Source organism: Athene cunicularia (assembly GCF_003259725.1).
Source record: "Athene cunicularia isolate RWA chromosome 1 unlocalized genomic scaffold, athCun1 chr1_part1, whole genome shotgun sequence".
NCBI lineage: Eukaryota > Metazoa > Chordata > Aves > Strigiformes > Strigidae > Athene > Athene cunicularia.
Window position 1 is genome coordinate 27,435,883 of NW_020799091.1, and position 22,815 is coordinate 27,458,697.

At 39.6% G+C, this 22,815-nt stretch overlaps 1 protein-coding gene across 7 annotated transcripts in view; it reads left to right on the plus strand.

Annotated features, from left to right (window-relative positions):
- The window catches only part of ATP7B (ATPase copper transporting beta), a 48,887-nt gene that overhangs the window by 18,334 nt on the left and 7,738 nt on the right, over positions 1-22,815 (plus strand). For 3 of the 7 annotated variants that reach the window (XM_026855521.1, XM_026855504.1, XM_026855476.1), the window contains exons 3-21: positions 666-902; positions 2,045-2,208; positions 3,090-3,251; positions 4,627-4,703; positions 5,065-5,239; positions 6,534-6,767; positions 6,951-7,042; positions 7,176-7,303; positions 8,410-8,564; positions 8,772-8,906; positions 9,641-9,835; positions 11,363-11,545; positions 13,070-13,268; positions 14,610-14,756; positions 16,052-16,194; positions 17,756-17,959; positions 18,070-18,187; positions 18,954-19,056; positions 20,536-22,609. In XM_026855521.1, the coding sequence (XP_026711322.1) occupies positions 666-902; positions 2,045-2,208; positions 3,090-3,251; positions 4,627-4,703; positions 5,065-5,239; positions 6,534-6,767; positions 6,951-7,042; positions 7,176-7,303; positions 8,410-8,564; positions 8,772-8,906; positions 9,641-9,835; positions 11,363-11,545; positions 13,070-13,268; positions 14,610-14,756; positions 16,052-16,194; positions 17,756-17,959; positions 18,070-18,187; positions 18,954-19,056; positions 20,536-20,800 (3,116 nt within the window). In that variant the 3' untranslated portion in view covers positions 20,801-22,609. Of the gene's footprint in view, positions 1-665; positions 903-2,044; positions 2,209-3,089; positions 3,252-4,626; positions 4,704-5,064; positions 5,240-6,533; positions 6,768-6,950; positions 7,043-7,175; positions 7,304-8,409; positions 8,565-8,771; positions 8,907-9,640; positions 9,836-11,362; positions 11,546-13,069; positions 13,269-14,609; positions 14,757-16,051; positions 16,195-17,755; positions 17,960-18,069; positions 18,188-18,953; positions 19,057-20,535; positions 22,610-22,815 lie in introns of those variants that run through there. The other 4 variants (XR_003399077.1, XM_026855489.1, XM_026855495.1 and 1 more) reach the window with 4 other exon arrangements.

The following is a 22,815-nucleotide window of genomic DNA, read 5'->3' on the forward strand; positions in this document are numbered from 1 at the left end:
AGAAGGAGGAGACCCCCTGTGTTTAACATGTTCAGAAACTCTTGCTCCTTTACACAAACTTCTGCTCGAGGGAGGCAGTTTGTGAACAAAGCTGGAGTTGTTGGTTGTCTGTTCAGTCTCTGGTAAAGAACAAAAGTGATTGCAACGGGCCTTGGAGGTCTTCTGGGTGCTGCAAATCATTCCACTACTAATTTTTCAGTACTTGCAGTGTAAATATTGTGCCATAAAGAGAAACCTGTTGAGAAACTTTGTCCTTTTCCTTGTTTGAGATGAAGTACTGCATAAATGACAACCAGGACAGAATGGATATGACTGGATGGCATTCTCTGTGATATGTAAGGACCCTCTAGATACCAATATATCTTTATCTAGTGGAGGTAGCTGTCAGGTCTAGGCACTGAAATTGGAGGGAGTCATTTGCCATCTGAAAATGGAAAACTAGTTCTGTAGAGTTAAATGCTCATGCAGGTGGTACTGGTACGTGTATATCGTTACATGAATAGCAACAATCTATATTATTTCCATGAAGAGACCAAGATTACCATGTGACCTTTCAAACAACTAAGAGACTTTACATGGTTGATAAATGTGACCTGACTGTAGCTTTGCATCATCTGATCACACTGTAAATAGTGTATGTTTAGTGTCTTGTGTATTTATTCAAGATACCGCCGCTGGAGAATGTAGGCACCAGCCTGATGCCAGCAATGCTGCTGTGCAGCCTCGACCTCCAGAGCCTCCTCGCCAAGACTGTGCCTCGGATGCTCTTCCAGACAGTCCTCACCTTGATGGACCAAAAGAGCACAGCAGACTGACAGCTGAAAAGTGTTTTTTACAAATCACGGGCATGACCTGTGCATCATGTGTATCTACCATTGAAAGAAATTTGCAGAAAGAAGATGGTAATAAATTTAAGGTTCCTATAATGAGTCTATAAGGGACTATGGGATGGAAAAGGTATTCTATGTGATTAATGGAAGAGGCTGTGGTACAACATCTGGAGGTTAAATAGACTTAATGCTCTTTCTTAGTGCTAATGTAACTATATCACTGTTTAACTATCCTACTGCACTGGTAGACAAAACCAATGGACATACTTGTAACAGTAAGTTGCTGTAATGTGATAACAATTTCAAATAACGGTCAGGACAAGAACAGAGAAATGGTTCTCATTTAGTTGTCAGGGCCTTATTGCTTCACAGAGCAATCCATCTCTTCCAGAGCTGTTAAGAGCTCTGATACATTTGTGATCTGAAACTTACCCTTCAGGGCACATTTGCACAAGCAGGAACAAACAAATTCGTGGCTCCAGTTCTTCAGTGATTGTATTAGCTTAGGCACAGCAAAGCTTATTAGGTTAGAAGTCTGCAGACTGGAGCTGCCTTTCCTCTGGCCATAGAGAAGATGAACAGATGAGCCTCAGCAATTTAATTTGTGTAGGTATGCCTTTGGAGGGTTTTGCTTACTGATTCCTGTGCTCCAGTCACTCAGTGATGGCCTCACTGCCTTGATTTAAAAATCCAAGAAACCAACAGCACTTCAGAACAAAATTTTTTTGCCTGTGACTTTTATGTTTGCTTTTCAATTCTAAATGTAGATTTCTGTAGTTTTATTTACATTTTAAAAAAAGGTAAAAAAACAAAGCCAAAGGAAAAAAAACCCAAGAAAATAAAAAGGCCTAGCATTGTGCTGTGGGGTTTGTTTAAGACTTTCCAAACTTCCAGAGTCCAGGGTAGAGCTTGCAGTGGTGAGTGTAAAGATTGCTTCTGAACATCCTTTTTGTCTTATTGGATCATGGCAAAAATCACCTCTTCTATGTAACTCTTGCGGTTCCTTTGCTAAAGGAAGCTGCAGTGTGGCTGGATCTCAGTGAAAACTCCTGTTGTGACTAGGGAACAACACTAGAAGGAGGCAGAGAGAAATCATTAGGCTTATAACATCTCTAAGTTGTTACAGCACTCATTGACAGTCACTTGTAATATTTTATTGTTCTTTCCCTCAAAGGAGCTACATTATCTAATATTTTTTATTATTGCCACTGCAGGAATTGTTTCAGTGTTAGTAGCACTGATGGCAGGTAAAGCAGAGATAAAATACAAGCCAGATTTTATACAGCCTCTTGAAATAGCACAGCTGATCCAGAATTTGGGTTTTGAAGCTACCATCATAGAAGATCATGCAGAAACAGAAGGGAATGTGGAGCTTCTTGTAAGTCATATGTATTTGAAATTATATTTTGGAAAAGTTGGGTCTGGAAGAACAATTTTCTTGCAAATGCTTTTGTTTAAGGAGTTGTGGCTTCAGCAGGTCAGTTCGAGCTGATGACACTTTTGTTTCCTAATTGCTGAAAAGACAAAATCAATTTGTCTTAGAAAAACCAAAGATGCTGAGATAAAAAGTTATAGTTCTATGTACAGAATAGACTTTTCTTAGCAAGGAGAAATGAAACAGAACTTTACTGTGAAGGCACATCAGTCAGAGGTACAGACTCCAAGCAACTGAGAATGTATCTCCAAATACATGTTGATAATGCCTGGGGATTCGTGTAGAGGTCTGAAAACTTTGGATAACATCAGTAAATTTTTTATATGAAGAACAGATTCTTCAAAAGTCTGTTTTTATTCTCTGTCGTATACCTACTACAAGACAGAGAACAACAGTCTGCAGTTTTACTAAGAGATGAAAAGGTGGGAACATGTCCCATTGAAGCCACAGAAAAATTAAGCGAGATGAAGTTACACATGCAGAGTTTCACTTTGGCAATGTGAATATAGCTGCTGCTAGAACTATATTAGCTATGCTATTGCAATAAATGCAGTGTATGAATGTTGCTACACAAATAATATAGCTGTGACTAGAAATGCTGATTGCATAATTTTATAATAAAGGTGGATATTTATGTTCTCAGCTTTGTTTCATTTAAGACAGCTCTATAAAATCTTAATGCTGAGGCCTTGGGTCAGCACCAACAGAGCTTGAATAGTCATTAGTATCTTTGTGTCATGGGGAAACCTCATCTCAAATTCATCCACAAAAACTGAGTGAATGTGGAGGACTGCTAACTGTACCTAAATTTGTCTTTTCTTTAGATTACAGGGATGACTTGTGCTTCTTGTGTTCACAATATTGAATCTAAACTCATGAGAACAAATGGCGTATTTTATGCCTCAGTTGCACTTGCTACTTGCAAAGCTCACATCCAGTTTGATCCTGAAATCACTGGACCTCGAGATATTATAAAAATAATTGAGGTAAGCTTTAGAAGTATTTTATGTGTGAACAATTATAAGGTGAAGATAAAAAGGAAATAAAGCAGCTGATATTTGAGAGGTTTCACTGACTTTTACAGATGACATAGTTATTGCCATGTGTTTTTATGCTCTGTGGTGAAGCTGCTCTGCTCCACAGTAGTGCATAGTCTCCCATGTTGTTACTCTAAAAACACACCCTAAAAACTACCAAAAGAAACCTTTTTATCTAATCTGGTAAAAGTGTAATATATTAATTCTTTGTAGTTCTGTGTGTAGAATCATGTCTCTCTGATTTCCAGTCATTTCAGTGAAGTGTTGATAGTTCAGAGAAAAATACTGCTTTCTCTTGCCAGTCAAAGAGGCTGTAAAAGAAGTTTTGCAAGAGTCCATACCACAAGTATTAACACATCTCTGTATACACTGGCATTTATTCCCACATCAGTTCAGAATTGAACATTTTAAACTGAAAGAGCTTGTGGTACAGCCACTAAAAGAAAAAAAGAAATCCTGGCTTACTAGTAACCGCACAGATCATAAAATCTGCCATTATCGTGGCTGTTTGCCTTTCATGTTCTAGAGTATTTACTCAGGAAAAAAAGCTCCTAAACTGCAGAATTAGTGTGGCAGCAGTGATTAACGTGTTAACTAGTAGACTCTTCAGGCTGTCAGAGTCATCCTGGTAAAGTGCATCTTGCCACAGGAGCATCTCATGATGCAGATACGAAGTTTAAATGTATTGTGCTGGCAGGTGGTGTAGTAGTAGTTTAAATGCATTGTGCTTTAGGTTTTTTGTAGGGTTTTTTTTGGGGGGGTGTGGGGGGTGTGGTGATACTGCAGTAACTCACTGCAGCATCAGTCAAAACTGGCCCTGAAGTTTGTTGTTTTACAGGTTTAAACTGATGCTATCAACTTTGATTTTCAGCTTCAGGTGTATTTACTCAACTGTAGTGTTAAGGAGATGTTTGCAAGGTGGACTATCCCAGTGGCTTGTACATTTTTACCTTCCTTTGTGGTATTACATCTCTCATACTTATTCCAGTGGAGATGAAAGGGCATAAATTTCCCTTGAGGAGGAGGGCCAGAACTCCAGCTGTCAGTGAGAACTTCCCGTGCCTAAGAAATCTGGGACACTTACTGCATCTATATACTGTGTCCAGCAGCAGAAATCCTTTGCAGTCCACATTTTGAGTACTGTCTGAAATATCTTCTCATGTTGGCAGGATCTAAAAATAAATAAGAAGTTGGCATTTATTAAATAGGGAAGAGTGTCCTTTTCTGACATTTCTTCTAAAAGTAGTGTCATTTAAAAATGTTATAGGTAGTATGGTTAGTTTAATCAAAACTCACTTATCATTCCTTCCTTTTCAATAAAAAGGAAATTGGCTTTCATGCTTCTGTGGCTAAAAGAGTTCCAAATGCACATAACCTGGATCATAAAAAGGAAATACAGCAGTAAGTATTTCTCTTTCTCACTAATGAACATGTATAGATCATCTCTTGCAACTCGCCTCCCTCGCTCCTTTCCGGTTAATTTAGCTTATCCTTGTGTAAAGCATATTGAATTTTACAATTTGCCATTTGGTTCGAGTAGTTTTATTACTTTCATTAGTTTCACTTTTTAACTGATAGAAGTCAATACAGTTAATTATGTAGGAGACACTGAAACTGTCCCAGAGTGTTGGATCTTTCCCAGATATCCCGAAGCTGTGTGTTAATACAGTACTGATACCTCAAGCTCTGCACTGAGCACACTGTTTGGCCTGGGTACTGTGGCGTGTACAACAACCAGGGATTTACAGCTTTTACTTTTCAGGTGGAGGAAATCTTTCATGTGCAGCCTCTTGTTTGGGATCCCTGTCTTAATCCTAATGATTTATATGCTAATACCTGACGGTGAGCACCATGGGTCTATGGTGCTGGAACAGAATCTCATTCCTGGATTATCTATTTTAAATCTTCTCTTCTTTGTCCTGTGCACTTTTGTTCAGGTATGTTCAGAGTACTTCACAGGGGTTTGCTTTCTGTTCATCTCGCGTTTATGTAATCTGATGTGATAAAGACAGGAGACTGCAAAGGTTTAGTGCATCAGCCCTGCCCTCTTGTCTGTACACCTACACAGAATGAAGTGGCAATTTTCTGCAAGTTATCCATTCTGTAATTGCTCACAGCACTTAACTCCTTCCAAAGTTGCATCAACTAGTTTTCCAAGTGGGGAAGGTAGTGTTTAAGTGAAGAAACACCCGATCAGATGAAAACTAATCAGTTACAGCTCTAGGTATATCCCTTCAACTTCCCTGCCTTGTTCACTATGCATTGCAGAGGAAAAGGATGATATGTACCTGTCAGAGTTGTTCTGGGAACAGAATCACAGAATGATCTCGGTTGGAAAAGACTTTGAAGATCATCTAGTCCAACCATTAACCTAACACTGACAGTTCCCAACTACACCAGATCCCTCAGCGCTATGTCAACCTGACTCTTAAACCCCTCCAGGGATGGGGACTCCACCACCGCCCTGGGCAGCCCATTCCAACACCTAACTACCCCTTCTGGAAAGAAATGCTTCCTGATAGCCAGTCTAAACCTTCCCTGGTGCAACTTGAGGCCATTCCCTCTTGTCCTATCGCTTGTTACTTGGTTAAGGAGACTCATCCCCAGCTCTCTGCAGCCTCCTTTCAGGGAGCTGTAGAGGGCGATGAGGTCTCCCCTCAGCCTCCTCTTCTCCAGACTAAACACCCCCAGTTCCCTCAGCCGCTCCCCGTACGACCTGTGCTCCAGACCCTGCACCAGCTCCGTTGCCCTTCTCTGGACACGCTCGAGTCATTCAATGTCCTTTTTGTAGTGAGGGGCCCAAAACTGAACACAGGAATCGAGGGGCGGCCTCACCAGTGCCGAGGACAGGGGTCAGATCCCTTCCCTGTCCCTGCTGGCCACGCTACTGCTGACACAAGCCAGGATGCCATTGGCCTTCTTGGCCACCTGGGCACACTGCTGGCTCCTGTTCAGCGGGCTGTCAATCAACCCCCCCAGGTCCCTCTCTGACTGGCAGCTCTCCAGCCACTCTCCCCCGGAGGAACAAGGAAGGGCAAGTGAGAGGATGAAAATAGAGTCGGCCTTCTAGTAGACCACTCCACTGAAGTTATATCAATATAAAATTTTCACGGGACACGATGCCTTCTCTTATCTACTACATGTTTATAATTTTGCTACAGGCAGTATTATGTACTTTCTGCTTTCACTGCTATGATATTAATATGAGTCTGTCCATACTTACACCAACAGTTTCTTGGTGGATGGTATTTTTATGTACAAGCTTACAAATCACTGAAGCACAAGACAGCCAATATGGATGTGCTCATCGTACTGGCCACAACGATTGCTTATGTATATTCATGTGTGATCCTGATGGTAGCAATAATTGAAAAGGCAGAGAAAAGCCCTGTTACTTTCTTTGACACCCCTCCAATGCTGTTCGTGTTCATTGCCCTTGGAAGATGGCTGGAACACATAGCAAAGGTAACTCATCTTCATACTAATTATGGTGTATTTATGGTGAGAATAGAATAAAACTACTCAGAGTGAGTCAGATGTTTCTGATGTAGCCTATATCATACAAGGTCAGTTACAAGTCATTGTGTTAAGTAGGCATCAGCATTTATGTATCTCAATATATCTTAAACATTTATCTATTTATCTTAGAGTAAGACCTCAGAAGCTCTTGCTAAACTTATATCTCTTCAAGCCACAGAAGCCACTGTAGTGACTCTTGGACCCGACCACTCTATCGTCAGGTATGTATTTATGAACCAAAACCCCTTCAGCCTGCCTGGGTGCACAGACTAGTCGATACAGTTAATGTGAAAGCTTTATTATTGTTTTGAAACTGATGTTGTAAATAATCTATTCTATTTGTGTCTTCTGCAGGGAGGAGCAGGTAGCTGTTGAACTGGTTCAAAGGGGTGATATTGTAAAGGTTGTTCCTGGTGGAAAGTTCCCAGTGGATGGAAAGGTCATTGAAGGCAGTTCTATGGCAGATGAGTCTCTCATTACTGGTAACTTGCCTTACACAAAGAAGTGAAATCTTCTAGAACACTTTCTTACAAGAAAAGAGACCAGACCAAACCAACAAACTGCTGTCTGAATAACTTCCCACCTTAACGGATGCTGTACCTGGCCTTTGTGAGCTTGAATCCAAATCCCACATCTGCGCACACCCTAAAAAGCTGAAGAATTTCCACTCAGTTTTGTCACTTTTATTAATGTACTGTCTAGAGTCTAAACACTATTGTCATTATTATGGAAATCTGTTGGGAGTTTCCACTGGAATGTATTTGTAGAGATGGCACCTTCTCAGAAATAACTTCTAAAGGGTGATGGGGAAGTATTGCTGAGGTGTTGGGGTGCATGCAGGGGCACTGAACAGGGCTCTCCCAGTGAGCAAGAAGAGAGAAAGAAAGCCTCATTACTTGATGCTCATGGGACTTTTTCATAACTTCTGAAATCTTAATTTCGTTTTGTAAATATAATAAGTATTTACTGCATCATGCAATTCTTATAACTAAGGTGAAGGATATAAAAACTTTACATTGGCATTGGCTTACTTCTTTTAGTTATGTGTTTACTTTGCTCGGGGAATAGGAACACCTTTAGTTTGAGAGAGCCAGTCATAATCACTAATCCTAAAACCAGAGAAAATAAAGGTTTTCTAGAGCTAGTATTCTTGGAGAGGTAGCATGAGAACAGGAGCTTTGCCATGGAGACAGCTTTTTCTAGTCTTTGAAAACTGGGGGTTTCAGACTGGGTGGAAATAAAGACAGATTGCTCAAACTCCCCTGGCTTTGCAGAGTATTAATCGGAGAAATTCTTAGCAGCTCCTTTTACAATCAATTTGCTCCTGACGCTTTTGAGGGATGTCATCCTGGAGGGTTAGGACAAATGAAAGAGCATTTGCTTTGAAACTAAAACTAGAAAAGATTTTACAGAAGTATGACAGCACTTACGCATGTCTTCACTAGACAGAGATATGCAATACATGATTTCTTGTCATTATTGCTTAGCATGCTGATTTTGCCAGCATATACAATGAGCTGTGTGCTAATGGACTATGTTCACTATTATTAGGGGCATCGTCTCATTTATTCTTAACTTTTCTTTCTAGGGGAAGCTATGCCAGTCACTAAAAAGCCTGGGAGCACAGTGATTGCTGGTTCTATAAATGCACATGGCTCAGTTCTTGTTAATGCAACTCATGTTGGTAATGATACCACTCTGGCACAAATTGTGAAATTGGTGGAAGAAGCTCAAATGTCAAAGGTAAAAATAATAGAAAAGAAAAACATATTCACAGATTTTGGTTATATAAGAAAACGATTCTGTATTTTTATATATTTACTTGTTCAACAAACTGTGTGTTTTCCAGACTTCAGAATAGAATCAGATGAAGAATATTATGTATTTTCAGGAACTCTACATACTTATGTGTTTTGATTATAAACACAAATATGTTTTTCTTTTTTATAGGCACCTATCCAGCAACTGGCAGATAAGTTTAGTGGATATTTTGTTCCATTTATCATCATCATTTCAACAGTGACATTGATAGTATGGATCACAATTGGTTTTATAAATTTTGATGTTATTCAAAAATATTTTCCTGTAAGTAATTTCATTAAGAGCTGGATTTTGGTGTAGGTGTAATTAACATACCTTCGGTGTGTAGCGTTTGATATTGCAACCTGGCAAATACTTTTTGAACAACATGGTATTTCCTACATAGAGCAGATGACTGTATTAATTAAAATCTATCTGCAGGTATAAATATACCTTTGCATTTACCCCTTAGTTCTGCATGGGTTTTCTACAAACTGAAATTATTGGCAGTCTTTCTGGACTAAACATGACCTATAGCTGCACTGCAAGGAGCTGAGCCATTCCTATATTGCCTGAATTTTTTTGGACATCCTTGCTCCTGATGGCAGATTGTGGATTTGAGTTTCAAAAGAAGATGAGCTTCTGTTGTCTTTAGGATGTGTATTTGCTGTGCTCAGCAACTGTGGGGATCTGTGTACCTGGAAATATGGTTCCCCTTTGCTAAGCTATAAAGGAAATGCCAGGAAGTTATATTGTCTGATGGGAGTCTGAGAAGAGTCGAACATATGTGTGCTTGAGAAAAAAAAAAAAAAAGCCAGAAAATACTTCCATAAACAGTTTATAACATTGACCTTTCTCCACCATTACAGTAACAATAATAGATTTCTTTCCTATACTGGAGGTTTCCAGGTAAATGTGTTTTTTGAAATGGCTATGATTGATGTATGTCTATGTCACCTTCTATCAGCAATCATACATCTTTCTTTTTTTTTTTTCCCCTCTCTTTCCTCTTCTTGCAGAATCAGAACAAACATGTTTCAAAAGCTGAACTAATACTGAGGTTTGCATTTCAAACCTCAATCACTGTGCTGAGCATTGCATGCCCCTGTTCTTTAGGCCTGGCTACCCCCACAGCTGTGATGGTGGGCACAGGAGTTGCTGCGCAGAATGGTATTCTCATCAAAGGTGGAAAACCCCTGGAAATGGCACACAAGGTTAATAGTTCATTCAGTGCTTTTGTAGCTTACCCAGCTGCTGCTACATGAAATATGATTTCCTAGGAAATCCTTCTGGTCCAGAGAAAGACTGCAGAATGTTGTTTTTGGCTTTTTTTCTGTTGGTTGCTGCTCATTAAGGTAAAGGAGACAGATCTGACCTTCTTTCTTCAAAGCAGTCACAGCAAAGTGTTGAGAGCCGACAGTTCCTGCACTCTTATGCCAGTGAGGCTGCTAATCTTCTGCATGACCTCAGAGATTTCTGACTCTTGCACTCTCTTTACCTCTTCTGCAAAAGATCCCAATAATCCATGTTTTACTTCTTTCCTCAGAGGGCTGTTGTGAAATGCATATTGTTCATGACTAGTAGTTTAAAATGTAGGATGTAAGGGAAAAGCAGAATGATTTTAAGTTCTTTTAGTGTATAGAAAAACGATGTGAGACAGAAAAAACCCTTCAAAGACAGAAAACTGATGAAAAGAGGAGGAGGAGATTGAAGGAGGAGGAGGTTTGATGTGTCCACAGCCAGTGAAAAGAATATGAGTTTAAACCATTCTATGGTAGACTGGATTAGACATAGGCAGAACATTTTAAGTGAAAAGGGTGGTAAGAATAAGTTAATCAGACTGATAATTCTTGTTCTTACTGGACATTTTAAAGCATAGACTAGAAGTTTTTCCAAAGCTCTGCAAAAACCAAGAAAATGACTGCTGATTAGTGACAGGACTTTTTACCTTTTGAATCTAAGTGAGGCTAGGGTCAGAGCCTGGAAAATTAGATGACTTGTTGATTTCTGCAAGGTTGGTGGGTTGGAATATCTGGGAATGGAAATAATGCCTACTTAGTTTATTTTTTCGGTTTGTGTGTTTCTCTGTGCTGTGTTTATTTTCAGGACTAGAATTGACTTTAGCTTTGGGTTTCAGTGTGTGGGACTGTGTTTTTTACTTCCTTCCTCATTCCTCAAGACCCTTTGGGCTGGCTAACAAGTGATTGCTGTATTTGGTGAATAGCATGAGGTTGGGTTTGGTTAGGCTGTTGTTTCTGGAACTTGTTGCAGCTTCTTGCACTCTTCCCACCTGCTCTTATCACCGAATAACTTCCCGAGTCCTCTTCCCTCAGTCTATTGTTAGTTATTTAGAACTGCATTTGTGAAAGCCCTCCTTGCATCATATACCTTGTGGTAAAAGTGATGAAGGTGCCATTACTTGAATCCTGTATGTGTATACGTTCACACACACACAAAGGACAGTACCAGTCCTGCAATGATTCTGTTGTCTGAGATCCTGATGTAGATACAAGATGATGTTGTAGCTTCAGTGAAATCACTGTATGGAGAATGAATAAGGAGGCATAAGGAGATCTAGTGTACAGATAGCTCAAGGTACATACGGGAATCCCTACTTTTGGAGGTTTATTTTGTCTTGGTGTGAATATAGTTAACTGACTATTAAGGTCTTGCCCATATTTATGTGCCTAAAGCATATGAACATTACTATTCTTGTAGTAACTCTGGTTTATTTCTCACAGATCAAGACTGTGATGTTTGATAAAACTGGGACCATCACCTGTGGAGTTCCTAAAGTCATGAGGGTGCTTTTGCTAGGAGACACAGCTGTGCTCTCTCTGAAGAAGGTACTGGCAGTGGTTGGCACTGCAGAAGCCAGCAGTGAGCATCCTTTAGGAGTGGCAGTCACTAAATATTGCAAAGAGGTACTTAGCCTTCCTATTTCATCTAAGGCCTGAAGGGATCTAGGCAAATGCAGCAATGTTGTATAAAATGAGCAAGTCCCAAAGGGACAGGCCTGCCTGAAAATTAACAGGATGGAAAGCTGGCAGATTTTATGATTATGCATCTTAGTCTGGACAATACCAGAAGACCTATTCTAAGCTTTGCTTTTTTGCTAATGCTGTAGAGTTCTCAAGCATGATCTTACAAAGTTTTTTGTGAACTAGTGGGAAAATAAGGATTGTGGAATATGTGCAGGAGGAATACTTTATGTTCAAAATAGCATTGTAAAGCAAATGTGTGCAGTGACATTTCATGTGTTACCGGACTAGTCACTTCTATTAGTCACTTGCTTATCTGAATATTAAACTGTGATATTTGTGAATTTCACAAATGAATTAATAGATTACTCAAGTCTTGGCATATTTTGCAAATACTCAGAAGTAATTTATATATTGCATGTGTTCCTCAAATGTTTCAGGAAGAATGAAAGCAGAAATAGTAACTAAAATAGGAAGTCTGGTTTAAATAAATAATTTCCTTCTGCTAAAAAAGTCATTGATTGATTTATGGAAAAAATAATTGGCAAGAACATATCAAACTTATTAGTGATAGATCTTTCAGTGGTAAAATTTGGAAATTAACATATAAATTTAGAAGGGAAAAAAGAGTATGGGTAATGATTCAGATGCCTCTCTCATATTTTACATTTTCTTTTTTCAAATTTGTCTTAGTTCCCTGACACTTCTGTAGTCATCCCATGCACCAGTTATTACTGGATCATGGCTTATATGAATTGCAATGCTATACTCTTTGCTAATATTCTTACCACCTGCCTCATCATCCCTATGTTGTAAGAATGTCACTGAAAGGTCCATGTAATTCCAGCTTCCAGAGACAACCCAGAAAAACTTGTTTAAAAATGCATATTTTTTCCATTCTTTTTGTAACTCCTAGGGTCCTAGTAATCCCTCTTCTCATCTTGAAGGTACTCACTGGGTTCTCTCTTTAACTCAACAGAAAGATCCAGTTTCCTTGTCATCCAGCCAGATCAGTCCAGGAGTTAGATACACTTTTTCGCTATACTTTTACATATGTATAAAAGGCTTGATCCCCTGAAGCCAGTTATGTGTGAGGTTAATTAGAAGTTCCATCTTTTCAAAAGCTGTATGGCTTATTGTTGTATTATTTCTTTTTGGTTCCTAGTGTTGGCTAAGGTCATGAAACACCAGTTTAAATGCTTTGTCCTTTAACTAAAAGGAAAAGTTATCCTTTATAGTCTGCTGCTGCTAGGGCTGAGACCTGACTGTGATCTGTATGGCTGCCCCTTTCTACAAGTCCAGAACATCCTGATATTTAGTTCTGCAGTACTGATACTCCATGCTGCTTTTCTGTCAGTCAGCCATTGTCAAGAGGAGGAATGAGGCTTCTCTTCAGCAGGAGTTTTCTCATATTTGTACTCTGAGTGGGTAGCATAGATTGATGATGAACTCTGGTTGCATCCACAGGAGCTTGGCTCTCAGAGCCTGGGATACTGCACCGATTTCCAGGCAGTCCCAGGCTGTGGCATCAGCTGCAAAGTCGGAGGTGTGGAGGCTGTCCTGGACATGACTGAGGAGGGTATTGATAATCTGGACACTAACAGGAGCAGAGACAGCAGTGCTCCTCTGGGAGATAACGCATTGATCATGCTCTCCAAATCACATGGTATGTCTGCCCCTGAAGTGTCTGCCGGTTACAATGAGAGGGCTAATGAATCAACAGTGCCAACCACTGTGAAACAATCCTATCGGACTAGGAACAACAGAAAGGTGGTTTTATGGCAAAAGGAGGCAAAGAACACGAGGGACAAAAATGTGCCTTATTAAAAATTGAAGCTTTTTCTTTCCTCTACTCTCAATCTCTCTGCAATTCAGAAACCTTAATAAGAATTTAGATGCTACAGTGAGGGGTACTCAGAAAGTCCATACAATACATGAGCAATCAGGCATACCCAGCAGTGTCCCTTTTGGATAGAAGAATAGTCCAGCAGAGAGCAAAATTTGCCAATTAGCATTATCTTCCCATTTAGAGCAGTTACATTTAACGTATGTTATCTTACTGGTACTTTTTATATACACCCTTTAGTTCCATATTAACTCGTACCTTTTGTTTTCTGTTCATGTATCTCTCAAGGCACTTACTTGTTTTTAAAAAAATATCTATTCAGCCGATGCACGATAAAGGGTCTTATATCTGCAAACTGAGTTTCAGTGCCTGATGTTTTTGATTAGGCCAATACATTTGTTTTTCTTTCAGTCTCTGTGGAAGCCACTTTGCTCTTTTGTAGTACATGAAAGAAAGAAAAAGTATTTAAAGCCTTCTGTAAGAAGCTCATCAGTTCTTTTCAGAAGACTCTGGCGCTCCTGACCTTTTTGAGAAAGCTATTAAGAGAATTAAATAAGAACTTTAATCGTCAGAATTGTGCCATTCGTGAATGGTGATAATGTAATATTTTCTCACCTGCTTCATACAGCTCTTGTGAAGTTGGATTGAATTGATAATGAGGTGCTTTACACACTGTTTCATTGTTTGTTAGAACAAAACAAATTTCCTTACCAGAAATAGCCTTTATATTAGAAAGAAGTCATTAGTTGTGAGAACAAAGCAGCATGGCTTTTATGAAATGTGCATACTGCACTTACCCAGAAAAACAATGCCAACTGGCAAAGACAAATACAGGCAAATACTTCCATTAAGTTCATGACACACTTCTGTGTATAAACAGGAACAGATTGAATCTTGAAGGAGAAAAGTTTTATGAGACTGTCTTCAGGTAGTGCCTGTGCATTTGTGTTTGACCATGAGAACAGCACTTCAACAAAACCGCTCTGTTTGTGTCTTGGGTGTGACCATTTCCAGTCCATAACACACACAAAAAAATTGGGAAAACCTCTTCAGAGTATCCTTCTATAGCTAATGCAACCTGGCATTGTCATCCTCAGACTTCTCTGGCTTGTGTTCACTATCTCAGAGTTGCTCATTTTTCTTTTTTGTCTGTGCACAAAGGTTCATCAGCTTCTCATACATACTCAGTGCTGATTGGAAATCGTGAGTGGATGCGACGCAACGGCTTGCATATTGCAAATGATGTAAATGATGCAATGACAGACCATGAAACAAAAGGACAGACTGCCATACTAGTGGCTATAGATGGTAACTGCTGTTCTTTGGGGTGACTTAATATCAATTGATCCTACCACGGAACGGATAAAAACAAACTCTGGAGCAATTGACCAGTGGCTCAGTGTCAAGAAACTGCTACTCTTTCAGTGCAGAACTGCTTGTGAACTGCAAAGTATCAAGGTGTTCTTAAAAGAAGCTTTCACCTCAGAACAGTGTTTATAAGATTTTGTTGGGTAGTTTTTAATTCAAGTCTTAATTTCTGAACCTCCTGTTGTCTAGGACTGCTGTTCAGAAAAGCAGTGCCAGCGCAGTGTCGTGTCCCATCCTGACATTGCTTCACTAAGGATCACACACCAACCTACTGCATCATTGATTTCAAAACATCTCATGAATAAACATTCATCAAATCGTTCAAGTATAATAGATTAGACTAAATTAGTTTTGCCAGAGGTGTTCTGTTCTGTTCTACACAGAAAGACATCCTACACCATACCTTAATATGAGGAACTGCTACAACAGTGATAGATTGCCAGTGCTTCTGTGTTTTTGAAAAGGGGCATCTGATTCAGTTACTGAATAAATATTCTTGGTGGTCCTGCAGAGCAATTTTGAGGCATTTGTATATCTCAGACTGGGCTCCACCAACAGTCTGGCAAAATCCAGTGCTCTTAACATGGAAATAAGGTACAGCTAGCATGTCTGTCGCTGCTAGGGATAGCAAATAGAGATACAGAGCTGAAAAACCTACTGAAGTCCTTACTTTTGAAAGGTAATATGCAATGATAAACCAATATGAGATTTTTGTAAGTCACATGAAGGAAACATGGATGCACTTTTGAGTTAATGTGTTGGAAGGCAGGTGCAACATTTCTGTATGAAAGCAATTAATTATAATAGGGATCCAACCCGGAAAGATTAGGGGACGTAAAACCATATATTCTATATGCTTCCTCTTGGAGGACTGGCTTCAACATCTGACCTGGGCACAAATACTAAAACTTTCTCTGGCTCACTATTGTATTTGTACATACCATAAAACCTAGAAGTCTGGCATATTTAAAAGCTAACTTCCTCTTCCCTTCCTCCCTAAATACCAAAGTTGTTTGTTTGACCTGAAACAGAGAAATGAGAAAAGTGTGTGTGTGTGTAAGAAAAAGACCATAACTTAATAAACTGTAGACAGTCGTTCAGGCTTATGAGTGTCAATATTGCCCAGAATGTGTTATTTCACAAGCCACCATGGTGTGATGGAAGGAGAGTCCTGTTCTCTTGCTGCCACTTGGCCTCCCATAGCTCTCTCTAACAGAGGACGTTTCTTTGCGCAGGTGTGTTGTGTGGAATGATCGCAATAGCAGACACTGTCAAGCAGGAAGCTGCCCTTGCTGTGCACACACTGAAAAACATGGGAATAGATGTGGTGCTGATAACAGGGGACAACAGAAAAACTGCAAAAGCCATTGCTACTCAGGTATCTGCTTCTTTGCACTTCCAAAAAAAAAAAAACAAAACCATGATGAGGTTCTAAAGCTCTGCTTTACCCCAGTTGAATTTGGAGCAGGAACTCAGAGTTTGCCTGGATATGTTAAATCAAGACTAACTTTTCTTGAATTGGACTGAGAATCAGGTCAGTGGCTACATTAAGATCTTGCTGAAGACAAGCAGTCAGTACTTCTCCAGAGGTACAGAGTTTCTTGCAGTAATTAGTCCGTTGCTGAACTGAAGACTCCTGCTTCCCTTCACTGAAGGGCAATTGTGTTTGGTTAGTGATAAAGGAAAGTTTCTTTAAGGTTCAGTTCTGTTCCCAATAAGGGAAGTGGGGATTTGTCATTGTCTTTAAGGGTAACATAACAATATCTGTAAGAACTATTGTTAAGAAGCATAGCAGTCTAAAAGAGGTTGGGTTTATATGAGATTTCCTTGATCTCAAACTATAAATGTTGATCCAAAGGCAAAGCCAAATTCTCACTCTACCTTGCTTCTTTTCCACCCTCTCCATCTTCATTTCCCTCTTTCCCTTTGCATTGGTCTACTTCTAATCTGCCGTGTGCCACCTTGCTTTCCTAAGGTATCCCACCACACAGCTAACTCCACCAGTGCTGTGGTATGCACCTTCTCCTATGTGGTGAGGTCTGTTTTGTTTCTCTCAGTGTGATGCTTTAATCCTTCTCCTGTTTTGATTCACGCTTTTGTGTTGTAGTAAAGCACTTTCCCAACCCACCTTTCTTTAAGAGAGGTCTTTCAGAAACAACCTTCAATTTATGGTTCCAGGCACTCAACTGAAGTTTTCAACCAAGCTTAGTCTGTGCCAACCTACATTTTCACTGAATTTTTGGCACTTACTTCCTTACCAATGGAAAAATGGTAACAGTCCTAAAAACTTTTTTAAAATGGTACTTTTTGAAAGGTTAAGAGAGCTTTTTGTGTGGCGAAAAGCTGATCTCTCCCTGCTGAGGCAGCCAAACCAGGAGCAATATCCCAGCCCTCTCTAGTACATCCACCTGCTCTTCAACTACAGCGCTAAAGCCATTGGTAGCAACTCCTTATTAGTTGAGATGTGGAAGAGTACAAGCATTTAGTTAGCCATCTGCCTTATTTTCATAGTTTCCCCGAGACTTGCATATACTTGGTGTTTCTATGTTTCCCCTGGTGTAACTGCCTGATCATACATTTCACTGAAACCTTTACTGGTGCATCACACAACATGATTAGCTGAAAACTGGCTCTTTTAAACACCAGACCTTTATTACCGGGACAGTAGAGCTTCAGAAGCCCTGTGGGGCATGACACTAAGGGCAGAGCATGGTTTGACAGCATCTCTGCAGTAACGATGGAGGGGGCTGTAATCAGTCCCTTTCTTATGCCAAAGGCATGTTACCCTTCACCTTTCTGTGTAGCTTGCAAGTGTCGCCTCCATTGGAATCGGTTTGGTTGACCTTCCTTTGTTACCCCTTCACCCAGAACAGCAAATGTCTCTTCCTTTTAGCATGAAGCTTATTACCAACTGGGTATGTTTCTTTCTTTGTATGTAGGTTGGGATCAAAAAAGTATTTGCTGAGGTTCTTCCTTCTCACAAGGTTGCAAAAGTCCAGGAGCTCCAAAATGGGAGGAAGAAGGTTGCAATGGTTGGTGATGGAGTCAATGATTCCCCTGCACTAGCCAGGGCCGACGTTGGAATTGCAATTGGAACTGGTACCGATGTTGCCATTGAAGCAGCAGATGTTGTTCTTATCCGAGTGAGCACTATAGTTTTGACCTGTCCTCTTTATCACTGACACTTCACTTTTTTGGTTTGGTATTCTGAAGACTGCATGTGGAAACATTTCAATGCTCTTCTGTCTTGCAGAATGACTTGCTGGATGTAGTTGCCAGTATTCACTTATCAAAGAGAACAGTTCGAAGAATACGAATAAATCTCATTCTTGCCTTAATTTATAATCTGCTTGGAATACCCATAGCAGCAGGTACGTGACTGCCAGGTTGTCTAAGGCAGCAGCACAGCTGAGCTCTGCAGTGTCTCTCTCAGGTTTTCTTGCTCAAGGAACCAAAGAGAGTTTCCTAGAGTATTTAAATCTTGGCAGAAGGAGGACAAAACAAATGCATTTGTTGGTGGTTTGGTTTTTTTTTTTCATGTTGTAGAAAAAAAATTATTTTTCCCCAAGTTTTAAACTCTTAGGAATAAATTCTTATATGATGAAATTAAACCCATGCTCTTACTTCACATAACAGTACTTGGGGATTAGTTTCTGTATATCCAAACCCAGCTCTAATCAGAGATACCATCCTGCTTCTGGGTGGTCCCTCTTTTATTCACCCTGAATCACACATTTCTCTCCTACTAATTGCATTCTCTCTGCTTCTGTCATATATCTTCTCATGCTCCACATTCCTTCTTAAAACTTACTTCAAGCATTCCTCTTTTTCTGAGTAACTTCCCCTCCCTTTTTATGGACTGTTGCCTTGTCTTTCTGTTACTTTTCTTTGTTTCATATGTGCAGAATAGCTGGAAGGGACAAATAGCCTTACCTTGTGGCTGCAGTTTTGTAGCTGAATTGGTGCAAAGGTCATCCTTGCAATGGCAGGGACATATTTAAAAATAAGTGAGTAAATATATATCAATCTAGTGTGTTTATGGAGGTCTCTGCTGATCTGTTCTATGATACACAGGGACAGAAATGTCTGTATGGGGACAGGTGGCTATGGCTGATGTCTGTATGTTTTTTTTGCTAGGTGTGTTCATGCCTGTTGGCCTCGTGCTTCAGCCTTGGATGGGATCAGCAGCAATGGCAGCTTCTTCTGTCTCTGTCGTGCTGTCTTCCCTGCAGCTGAAATGGCAAGTTGTCTCAATACTAATCACTCGGGGAACTGTAAGCAGCACTGCTGATGGGACCCAAATGAGATGCTGTTTTAGGCTTTGTATACCTAAAAGTACCTGACAGCCTTTTAGTTAGGGGATGTTCTGTCTAATCCTTGGCTCCAAAAGAGACAGGTGTCACCATTATGGACACGCCTGGACTAAGGACCGTACCGAGCATTCCTTAACTAGCAGCTAGAAGTCTTACTGAATGCCACCTGGACACCCGTGCTGGACATCGTGTTCAATACCAAGTGAAGTAATGGTCAGAAATGGCTTTGCTGTAAATATCAAGTGAACAAATAATTCAAAAGATAGTTCTCCATAATGTAGCAGTAGATGTTTTTTAAAAGATTTGTACTTGTTTGGTTGGTTTGGGTTTTTTGTCTATTTAATTTAGCCAGAGAGAAACAGAGAAGTAGTGTGTTTGTTCTTTTGCAACTTGCTACGGCTAAAGTATCTTGCTCTATTTTTTTTAAGCAAACAAATTTCTGAACTATAATGAGATTTTTCAAATTCTATTAATTTTTTTATGCTACATTTTTTGACTGCCCTTTAGGGTGGTTGCAGTGGACCTGTTTTTAACAGCATTGTGAGCAAACATCTTTCAAAAATATTTTTTACAGTGTCTGAAATTAGTCCAAACCTTCATATATTTCTACTGTAGCTCGGGTCTTCTGTAATGTATCGTATGGTGTAGTACAGTATAGTATAAACTAATACAGTAAATCTGTTGCTGCATTGTGTTTCTGATCCTGCAAATGCTCAATGAGACAAAATCTAGAATAAAAACTACATATGTGCTCATGTCTGTTGCAGAATCAGCACTACCACTACAGGTTTTTCACCCTAAAAACTTTCTGTGTGTAGTTATGCAAAGGATGAGAAATTTCTGTAAAGGGATTCCTTTATTCTGCAATTCTTTTGATCTTGTGCTGATTATATTAAATATTGGACACTGTTGTGGTTAGATATTGAGAACACCCTAAAACATATTTGGCTTCAAATTTATGGAAGCTGTATTACTGTATACTCTGTAGGACAATAATCTTTCCTGAAGCTTCACGTCAGCTGGACAGAACTTCAGATACCAAAGAACATGATAACACATGTATGTGAAGAAGACCGTGCACACTTGACATTGCTGGGCTTTTTTTGACCTAGAATACATTGAATCAGAAAGTGGTTTTTGGGTCATTAAGCCCATTCCCCTGCAATTGTCTACTATGAACCTTTTCATAATTCAGCAGACTCATAAAGAACCTCACTTGGAGAGTTCCTCTCTTTTACTATTGAAATGTCTTAATGCTGTATGACCAGTACTCTTAGCCATTAACATTGCGTCTGAAGTGCAGGTAACTTTTAGGTTATCAGAAATTTCTGATTTGTTCTAATGCCAAAGATGCTTCTACACATTGACCTCTTGGTACTAAACATCTTCTCTCTTTCTCTTCTTAGTTATAAGAAGCCAGATACAGAAAGTTATGAAGCACAGGCTCAAGGCCGCATGAAGCCACTTACTCCTTCCCAAATCAGTGTTCATATTGGAATGGATGATAGGAGGAGGGATTCATCCAGATCGGCTCCTTGGGATCAGATTAGTCAAGTTTCTCTCTCTTCCTTGACTTCAGACAAGTTGCCAAGACGTAATGGTTTTGTTGAGGAGGAAGGGGACAAGTGGTCTTTGCTCATGAATGGAGGGGATGAAGAACAGTACATCTGAAGCACTGTATTCTTACCACTGGAGGAAATGTTCCTTTTTACTAGTGACAGGAGGGACCAACTTATTGCATCAGGAGCTTCAAGACTGTAAGTGAAGTCATTCCTTCAGCTCACAAAACAATTGCAACTCAGCTCAATATTGGGTTGTATAGATTGTGGATTTTTTTTCAGGTCACCAGTTATTTCTAGTCATGGAAAGAATCTGTGGCTCTGTAATGAACTGTGTCGTTTGCACACAGCAATTAGTGAAATAATGTAAAATTTGTCATTTTCAGAGTCTAATTTTCTGGACTGCTTGCTGGGCACCAAATTCTATACTTTTGCTCATTCTAACTTTATTCTTTCAAGAGCACATGAAGCAGAAGTATTTTCAGAGCTGCCAAATATTAATTTCTCTGTCCAAGTGAAAATAGCTATGGCATAAGGATCTCTGTGGCCAGAAGTTGTATTTTTACACAAAATCCTGAGTAGTCACATAACTGAGAGCACTTTGTATTTGGGATTCATGTGCATCTCCTTGGACCAAAAATGCTTTGGTGTTTCACTGACTATAACTCAGTGAAAAGTCTCTCAAAGATTTTCACTTGCTTTCCGGTATTGCATCCTTTTGATGCACATTTCCATTGCTAAACTTGTTCTGTCATTCCCACTGCTCTCCTAGATTTTCTCTTTTGCTCCATGCTCTTTTTTTCCCCTTTGCAGAAGATATCTTCTGTGAGTCATTACTGTGTTTACAGATATTCCTGTTTGGGACAAACTCCTTTAAGTCACCAGAACTTTTCTGTTCCTATTGAAGTCCACAAAGGCAGAGCAATTCCTGGTCCAAGTCATCATATAATTTTCCTGTGGATACTTTGCAGGACCTCATGAAGCTCCTGACAATTGGGAAGTTGTCTGTCTCTTCCCTCCGATACAGTGAAGAATTTATGCCAGTGTGAGCAAATGTGCTATTTACCGTGATGTAAATGAGAGCAGAACTAGCACTGGTGTGACTCCAGCATGGCTGAAAGGAGTGAGTTTATTGCATAAGTTAACTCCAGCTTGCTAGTTGCTTAAAATGGAGCCAAAAGTTTAAATGATAAAGGTGGAAAAATGTCCTTAAAATGTGGGACTTCCATTTGCTACCATATAAATAACCTTTTCTGATGACAGAAGGACTTGAACTAAGAAGATTTGTAATATCTTGAATTTTAATGTAAATTTGTATTCATGTTCTGAATTAGTTTTAATTTCCCTATTTCTCTAGTTTCCTTAGAAATCAAGGTGCTGAACAACCCTTTTTTCACTTTAATGTCTTTACCAAAGCTTGCAGTAACTTTATCAGTGTGAAAGTCAAATTCATCCCTTAACACTTTTTAGTCAGGACAGTAGGAATCAACAGCTTTGGAGCACTGAATCTGGTCCCGTGGTGCTGTGTTGCTCAGTTGTGGGACTTTGAAGCAGGCAGACTGTATGGAGTTTTATAGCCTAATCTAAAAAGTGAAAGAACAGGAATTACTGTGCTAAGCAATGTGAAATAACCGCTTAATTTCACTGACTTAAATACAGAACTGTTTCCAACACAGGTTCAAATCCTGCTCCTCCTTATGTAAAAATGAAAAACAAGTGAGAGAGGAAAAGATTTGTGCTTGAAGCATTGAGCAGGTCTTCCTATTCCCTCTTCCTCTACAGTTTTAAAACTGTAAAATCTTTTTACATTTGTAGAGATCACTTCCACAGCACACACACTTTTCAAACATCCCGTAGCTTCCTATACATGTCCCTGTGGGGAAGTTAGTCTATTGTTTCACGCTTTTATGTTTTCTTATCAGTGCTTTCAGTAAAAATATTGTGTTTTTTAAAAAAAAAACAAAAAACTTTTGTGTCTTTGTCTTTTTTTTGGAGGAGTACAGAAAAAAAAATAGCATAAGCAGTGATTGTTGGATTGCAGGATACATATGCAGAAGAAAGATTTTGTGACTGCTTTGTGTTGTGTTTCAGGCAGGATATATAGCAGGGGAAAAAGAGACAGTTTTG